Raw genomic sequence first — 7584 nt, 5'->3', positions numbered from 1 at the left:
CGAATCGCGCCCTCCTGTCCCCATCACTGTCCTCGGGCCGCTCGTTCTCCAAGTGCTGACAGATGCGGCTCATGACGCCGTGCTGCGCCCGGTACCGCTCCAACTGCTCCTCGGGCAGCGCCGCCCGCTGCCGCTGCAGCCACTCGGGGTACTGGGATGGGGACAAGGAGCTACAGAGCCCCGCTGGCCCCAGTCCCCCCCACTGTCCCCTGTCCCCCCCACTGTCCCCACATCCCTCCCCCTGCAGCTCCCACCGGCAGCCCCCTGCAATGCACCCCAGCTCTGCCTGGAGCTGCTGCGGCTGCTCGTGGTGCTGTGACAGCGACAAGGAGCTGCCGTCCCCGCTGCCCCCACCAACCAGGAGCTGCCGTCCCCGCTGCCCCCACCAACCAGGAGCTGCCGTCCCCGCTGTCCCCGCTGCCCCTCACCTTGTCCGTGATCTCCTTGAGCGACGGGTAGAGCACGTCCCTGCTCAGCAGGTGCTGCAGGACGCTCTGCACCACGGGCAGCACGCCGCCCTCCCCGCCGCCCTCCTCCAGCCCCAGCCCCTCCATGGCCTTGGCCAGATCCTCCTCCACGGCCGAGCCCTGCGGGTGACAGCGGTGACCGTGGGGATGTTGGGTGACACAACACCTCCCTGTTGGTGTCATACTGTCTTGTAAGGGACATCGGTGACAGCAGAGCCCAGGGCTGGGACCCCCATCCCCACCTGCAGGTTGGTGGCGTTCCGGGCCAGGCCGCTCAGTGTCTCCTTCAGACACGAGGTGAACTCCTGCTGCGACGCGGCGTCGCCGCCTGCGGGGTGGGATGGGGTGGGTGGGGGCTGCGGGACCCCCACCTTCCTCACCCCATCCCATGACACCCCATAAGGCTGCGGGACCCCCACCCCTCTCACCCCATCCCATGACACCCCCAGAGAACTGCAGGACCCGGACCCCAATCCCCATTTTCCCACCCCATAACCCCCATTCCCAGTGAGCAGTCCTGGTCCTACACAGGACTCCCAGCCCCATACTAAGTCCCAGACACAACACACGTGGGGGTTCTCAGCCCCACAGCAGCGTCCCAGCCCTCTATGGCACTTCTCAGCCCTACACCAACCCTATGGAGGGATCCCAGCTCACTGGAGGGGGGGGTCTGGTACTATGGGGGGGTTCCCAGCCCTATAGAGAGACCCACCCCACAGACCCACTGTCCCCACGGACCCACTCTCCCCACGGACCCACTCTCCCCACGGACCCACTCTCCCCGCCGCCTCCGACAGCTTCTGGAACTGCTCCACCAGATGCGGCTCCTCCTCTGCCAGCTCCTTCATGGCTCGCTCAAACTCAGCGGACGCCTGTGAGGCCAATTCGCCATCAAACAGCTCCTGGAAGAAGCGCTCCTGAGAGGAGAACAGCGAGTCCTGCAATGGGGGCAACAGAGCAGGGGGTCAGAGCTGAGGGGGGCAGAGCTGGGGGGGTCAGAGCTGGGGGGGTCAGAGCTGTGGGGCAGGGTCTGGCCCCCTCCCCGCCCTGTCTGTGTGCTGGCTCTACCTGTGCTGCAGCTCCGGGGGATTTCTCGGTGCCTTTGGGGTCTCCGGGTGCGTGTGTCGTGTGGGGGAGGGCCCGGGGGGCCGGGCGCGGGCCTTCTCGAAGTCATCGAGAGCAACCGTGGTGGGGGGTGGGGCACGTAGAGGGGGGGGTCCCGACCCCAATAACCCCAGAGCCCCAAACCCCATAGACCCAATTAGCCCCCCAAGGCCCCAATAAGCCCCAGACCCCCCGCACCCCCAGAACCCCAATAAACCCTCAAACAAATAAACCCCAGACCCCAATAACCCCCAGACCCCCCGCACCCCAGACCGCAAATAAGCCCAGACCCCAATAACCCCCAAGACCATTAAACCCCCAGACCCCAATAACCCCCCAGACCCCATTAACCCCCAGACCCACAATGACCCCCCCATGTGGCCCATTCCCGCCCCGTGCTCCCCCCGCCCCCCGCTCACTCTCCAGCAGTTCCTCCAGTTCAGGGTCCGGGCCCGGCCCCGGCTCCGCCGCCATCTTGGCCCGCTCCACCTCCGCCGGAGGGCAGGGGGCGTGGCCTCGTAACCCCGCCCACCCGCGTTATCCCCTCAGCCAATCCCCGTTCATCCCCAAGCCACGCCCACCTCCAAGCCACGCCCGCCTCCGTGAAGCTCCGCCCCCTCACTCTCCGCCCTCTGCGCATGCGCTGTGCGTGTTGCCGGCCATGCGCTCGGCTCATCCATCCCGCACATGCGCAGTACAGCACGGCATCGCCCTCATCCGGGCCTCTGAGCGCAGAGCGCTTCCTATTGGCCGCGCTGCCCGCCGCCCGGCCGCTGATTGGCTGCGGTGGGGCGGTAGGCGGGACTTGGTGTCGGCGGCGGAGCGAAGCGCCGTGTCCGTGTGAGGCGGCTCCAGAACGTTCCGCTCCGCTCCGTGAAACAGCGCCGCCATGATGGGCCCGAGGCCGGTGCTCGTGCTCAGTGAGGGACCGGGGCGAAGGGAACGGGATGGAGGGGGGGGCACGGGGGGGGACACGGCCCCGCCGCCATGTTGGATGTCGGGGCTCATATAATGGGGGGAGGGTCCTGGAAGGGCAGAGCGGGGAGAGCGGTAACGGGGTGCGGGGTCCTGGAAGGGAACAGTGAAATGGGAGCGATAACGGGGGTGGGGGGTCCTGGAAGGGAACGGGGACACGGGACACAATGGGCGGGATGGGGGGGGCTGGGAGGACACGGAGCTGCGGGGTGGGATAAAGGGGGGGAGGGTCCTGGAAGGTCAATGAGGAACAGCGGGATCAGTGAATGGTGGGGCTGGGAGGGTCCTGGAAGGACACGGAGCTGCGGGGTGGTGGAGTCCGGGTCCTGGAGGCGTTAAAACGTCAGAACAGCTTCGGGTTGTGCCTTAAAATGGCACAGAACCGCTGCGGGGATGGGTTGGGGGGGGGGATCCTATAGGGCCAAGTATGGGATGGCAGCGGGGTCGGGTGGATGGGTCGGGGTGGGTTGGATGGGTTGGGGTTGGAAGGGCCGTGATGGGCGGCAGCTCCTCGTTATTTGTGTAGGTCAGAACGTGAAACGGGAATCGGGGAGGAAAGTGCAGGCGGGGAACATCACGGCTGCAAAGGTAACGGGCAGCAGCACGGCTTTGGGTGTCCGTGTGTGTGTGTGTGTGTGTATATGGACCCGTGTGTGTGTATGAACCAGTGTGTGTGTGTAAATCCATGTGCGTGTGAGCTCCCATGTGTGTAGGTTGTAAGGTTGGAGCGCATGGAGAGGGTGTTCAGCATTAAAAGCAATAGGTGGAACGGAGCTGAACGTGGGGAGGAATAGAAGCTTTTCCATTGCAGAACCTGAGTGACTGTAAAGGTGGAGGTGGCTGCTGTGGGTGCCATGGGATGCTATGGGCACCATGGGGTGCTGTGGGTGCCATGGGATGCTGTGTGAGCTGTGGGGTTGGTGCTGTGTGTGCCATGGGATGCTATGGGTGCCATGGGATGCTGTGTGTGCCATGGGATGCTATGGGTGCCATGGGGTGCTGTGTGAGCTGTGTGTGCCATGGGGTTGGGGCAGTGCTGCAGCTCCCAGGCTGTGCTGGCTGGTTCCTGCAGTGCAGCTCTGACTCCTCATCCCTCTCCCCATCCCCTAATTCCTGCTGTCCCTTTTCAGACCATCGCCGACATCATCCGCACGTGTCTGGGGCCCAGGGCCATGATGAAGGTGAGCTCAGCTGCTGCTGCTGTCCCTGTTTGAGAGCTGCCCCCAATGGGCCGTTCCCAGCAGCGCCCACCTTTGTGTTGCAGATGCTGCTGGACCCCATGGGCGGCATCGTGATGACCAACGACGGCAACGCCATCCTGAGGGAGGTGGGTGCCCATGGGGGGGTGTGTTGTACAGGGAAGGGCCACATTCTGTTCTCTGCCTCCTCCTGGTTTCCTTCTGGAGCACCAGGGGTCCTGGTGGGGGGCACTGAGTGATCCCGTCCAACACCCCTCTTTAGTCCTCCGAAAAGTGGGTTTGGACACAGGGGGATCCCTGAGCTTCTGTAGGGGTTGAGCTCATTGTGGTTATCGTTGCTTGCATCACAGTCTGGGGTCTGGGCCGGGTGGCAGAGCTGAGCTGAGCAGCACACACAGCATTTATCCCCTACAGATCCAAGTGCAGCACCCTGCGGCCAAGTCCATGATTGAGATCAGCCGCACGCAGGACGAGGAGGTCGGGGATGGGACCACGTCCGTCATCATCCTCGGTAAGGGGGGAGACGTGCAGCAAAATGAACACAGGGCTTGTTGTGTGCAGAGCGGAGCCCGGTGAGTCCACATTGCAGAGACAGGGATGTTATTGGAGGCCCCAAAATGGGGCTTTGGGGCTTTGGAATGAGTGGGAGCACAGAGAGCCCCGACTGGCACCGTGACCCCCACGGGGAAGTGCTGACCCACCACCACCCCCAGCTGGAGAGATGCTCTCTGTTGCTGAGCATTTCCTGGAGCAGCAGATGCACCCGACCGTCATCATCGGCGCTTACCGCAAGGCTCTGGACGACATGATCCACGTGCTGAAGAAGATCAGGTCAGACCCACAGGGGTTTGTTTTGACCCAACTCGGAGCTGGGGGGTGACCCACAACTCCAGCTCTGCTGTGCCATGGGGCGATGCTCGGGGCGATGTGATGCTCGGGGCGATGTGATGCTCGGGGCGATGCGATGCTCGGGGCGATGCGATGCTCGGGGCGATGCGATGCTCGGGGCGATGCGATGCTCGGGGCGATGCGATGCTCGGGGCGATGCGATGCTTGGGGCGATGTGATGCTCGGGGCGATGTGATGCTCGGGGCGATGCTGAGCCCTGCTTGTCCCGCAGCACCCCAGTGGATGTGAACAACAGGGAGATGATGCTGAAAATCATCAAGAGCGCCATAAACACCAAAGCCATCAACCGCTGGTCCGAGCTGGCCTGCAGCATCGCGCTGGACGCCGTCAGGACGGTGGAGCTGGAGGAGAACGGCCGCAAGGAGATCGACATCAAGAAATACGCCAAAGTGGAGAAGATCCCGGGTGGTTTCATTGAGGATTCCTGCGTGCTGAGGGGCATCATGGTGAACAAGGACGTGACGCACCCCAGGATGCGCCGCCTCATCAAGAACCCGCGCATTGTGCTGCTGGATTGTTCCCTGGAGTACAAGAAAGGGGAGAGCCAGGTGAGCGGCCAACTGCTGTTAATTGCACGGCTCTCGTTAGCAGAACGTTGTGGGTCTGTGAGTGCTCCCCCAGGATGGGGGGGTCCGTGTGGGCTGGGTGCTGCGCTGTGGGTGACGCTTTGCTTCCCTTCCCTTCCCACACAGACTGACATTGAGATCACGCGGGAGGAGGACTTTGCGCGTATCCTGCAGATGGAGGAGGAATACATCCAGCAGATCTGCGAGGACCTGCTCAGGGTGAAGCCGGACCTGGTCATCACCGAGAAGGGCATTTCAGGTAACGGCACCACAACCCCCCGCTGTGCTGTCGGTGCTGGGCTTCTGAGGGACCACCCGCCCCATAACCGGGCGCACAAACCACTTCCAGACCTGGCCCAGCATTACCTGATGAGAGCCAACATCAGCGCCGTGCGCAGGGTGAGGAAGACGGACAACAACCGCATCGCCAGGTGAGCGCGGTGCCAGCACCATTGTGCTGCGGGGGCGGTTCTCAGCCGGGGTGACACCCCCTCCCCTCCACCCCCTCCCCTCCATCCCCTCCCCTCCATCCCCTCCCCTCCATCCCCTCCCCTCCATCCCCTCCTCTCCATCCCCTCCATCCCCTTTAGGGCCTGTGGGGCGCGCATCGTCAGCCGCACGGATGAGCTGCGGGAGGAGGACGTGGGCACCGGCGCGGGGCTGTTCGAGGTGAAAAAGATCGGGGACGAATACTTTGCCTTCATCACCGACTGCAAGGAGCCCAAAGCCTGCACCATCGTCCTGCGCGGGGCCAGCAAGGAGATCCTGGCGGTCAGTTCAGCCCGTCCTCCATGGTGTCACTCGTGGCTGCTGTTGTGAGAGGTTCCTGTGTCATGCACTGCCTGCAGCTCAGCCCCCATCCCACAGCTCAGCCCAGCCCTCATGTCACAGCCCAGCCCCCATCCCACAGCCCAGCCCTCATGTCACAGCTCAGCCCCTGTCCCACAGCTCAGCCCCCATCCCACAGCTCAGCCCCCATCCCACAGCCCAGCCCAGATTTCAGCTCCCATGTTGCAGCAGGTCTCACTTTGGTGGCTGTTGTTGTCCCGTTGCAGGAGGTGGAGCGCAACCTGCAGGACGCCATGCAGGTTTGCCGCAACGTGTTGGTGGACCCGCAGCTGGTTCCAGGCGGGGGGGCAGCGGAGATGGCCGTGTCCCACGCGCTGACCGACAAGTCCAAAGGGATGACGGGGGTGGAGCAGTGGCCGTACCGCGCCGTGGCGCAGGCGCTGGAGGTCATTCCCCGCACACTCATCCAGAACTGTGGGGCCAGCACCATCCGTGTGCTCACCTCGCTGCGGGTAATGACTCCTATGGGGCAGCTCCTCCCACCCCAGGGCTCCTATGGGGCAGCTCCTTTCTTACCATGGGGTGGTTCCCTCATGCTCATCCATCTCCTCCCTGCAGGCCAAGCACACCCAGGAGGGCAGCCAGACGTGGGGGGTGAACGGGGAGAGCGGAGCCCTGGCTGACATGAAGGAGTTGGGGGTCTGGGAGCCGCTGGCCGTCAAACTGCAGACCTACAAAACGGCCGTGGAGGTGAGGGGGGGGGGGGGTGTGATGAGCGCTGGGGGGGCAGCACAGCACAGCACAGCGTGCTCCTTTCCTGTGCTGGGTGGGAGGGTTGGAGGCTGAGGCCGCTGGTGTTTGGTTCCATCCCTCACTGGTTGCTCTGGGCTGTGTCTGTCCCTGCAGACAGCCGTCCTGCTGCTCCGCATCGACGACATCGTGTCGGGACACAAGAAGAAAGGTGACGAGCACAGCAAGGCAGCGGCACCCACCGAGGCAGCACAGGAGTAATGGGGAGCCGTGGGGCTGGGAGCTGTGGGGCTGCACTGTGATCTGTGGGGCCACACGTGGTGCTCAGCTCCCCCCGTGCTGAGGCTGAATTGGGGTGAAGACCCCGAGTTTCATTGCCCAAAGTTGTGGGGTGTGATGTGATGGTGGGGGTGGGATGTTGGGGGTGGGCAGCACCTGGGCACTGTTGGGGTTTAATTTAAGTCTGCCTGTAATTCGTGCGGTTGCCTCACCAATAAAAGGCGTCTCACAGCTCGGGGGCTCCTTTAAGGTCTGTGATCAGCTGCGGGCTGACCCCGTGCCCCCCATCCCCGTGTCCCCCATCCCCGGGTCCCCCATCCCCGGGTCCCCCATCTCCGGCCCCGATGGGAGGCGTCCTCCGGTCCGGTTTGGACGCGGCTCCTTTAAGAGCGGCCTGTTCCCGTTCCGGGGGTTGCGGCGCGTGATGTGGGGTGGGGGGGCGGTCACGTGATGTGCCGGAAGGAAAATGGCGGCGCCGGTTCTCGGCGGGGTGATGGTGCTGCTGCTGGGGGCGGCGGCGGGCGGCGGGAGGGGGCGGGGAGATGG

At 64.2% G+C, this 7584-nt stretch overlaps 3 protein-coding genes across 3 annotated transcripts in view; 2 read left to right on the top strand and 1 right to left on the bottom strand.

The window, feature by feature from the left end:
* Positions 1-2099, bottom strand: part of PEX19 (peroxisomal biogenesis factor 19) — a 3186-nt gene extending 1087 nt beyond the window's left edge. The window contains 7 exon segments of the mRNA XM_015884308.2: positions 6-151; positions 429-587; positions 710-795; positions 1240-1405; positions 1536-1595; positions 1598-1649; positions 1990-2099. Of these exon segments, the coding sequence (XP_015739794.1) occupies positions 6-151; positions 429-587; positions 710-795; positions 1240-1405; positions 1536-1595; positions 1598-1649; positions 1990-2045 (725 nt within the window). The 5' untranslated portion in view covers positions 2046-2099.
* A 263-nt stretch (positions 2100-2362) lies between these two features.
* On the top strand, positions 2363-7272 carry CCT3 (chaperonin containing TCP1 subunit 3). The gene is made up of 13 exons (XM_015884296.2): positions 2363-2491; positions 3073-3134; positions 3677-3727; positions 3811-3873; positions 4160-4256; positions 4459-4576; positions 4866-5202; positions 5347-5479; positions 5570-5651; positions 5811-5991; positions 6276-6521; positions 6628-6759; positions 6916-7272. Exons 1-13 carry the CDS (start codon positions 2461-2463, stop codon positions 7018-7020), a joined length of 1638 nt encoding a protein of 545 aa, XP_015739782.1. The 5' UTR covers positions 2363-2460; the 3' UTR covers positions 7021-7272.
* Positions 7273-7489: 217 nt separating this feature from the next.
* Positions 7490-7584, top strand: part of GLMP (glycosylated lysosomal membrane protein) — a 3699-nt gene continuing 3604 nt past the window's right edge. The window contains exon 1 of the mRNA XM_015884307.2: positions 7490-7534. Within this exon, the coding sequence (XP_015739793.1) occupies positions 7505-7534 (30 nt within the window). The 5' untranslated portion in view covers positions 7490-7504. The remainder of the gene's footprint in view (positions 7535-7584) is intronic.

The sequence above is a fragment of the Coturnix japonica genome, chromosome 25, assembly GCF_001577835.2.
Source record: "Coturnix japonica isolate 7356 chromosome 25, Coturnix japonica 2.1, whole genome shotgun sequence".
Lineage (NCBI taxonomy): Eukaryota > Metazoa > Chordata > Aves > Galliformes > Phasianidae > Coturnix > Coturnix japonica.
Note: the sequence above shows the minus strand (reverse complement) of the source record. Positions and strands in the feature narration are given on the sequence as shown.

Coding starts and splice junctions, on each gene's coding strand:
- CCT3 (XM_015884296.2), top strand. CDS start 2,461: ATGATGGGCCCGAGGCCGGTGCTCGTGCTCA. Junction 3,728..3,810: donor GGCCCAGGGCCATGATGAAG/GTGAGCTCAGCT, acceptor TTTGTGTTGCAG/ATGCTGCTGGACCCCATGGG. Junction 6,760..6,915: donor CCTACAAAACGGCCGTGGAG/GTGAGGGGGGGG, acceptor CTGTCCCTGCAG/ACAGCCGTCCTGCTGCTCCG.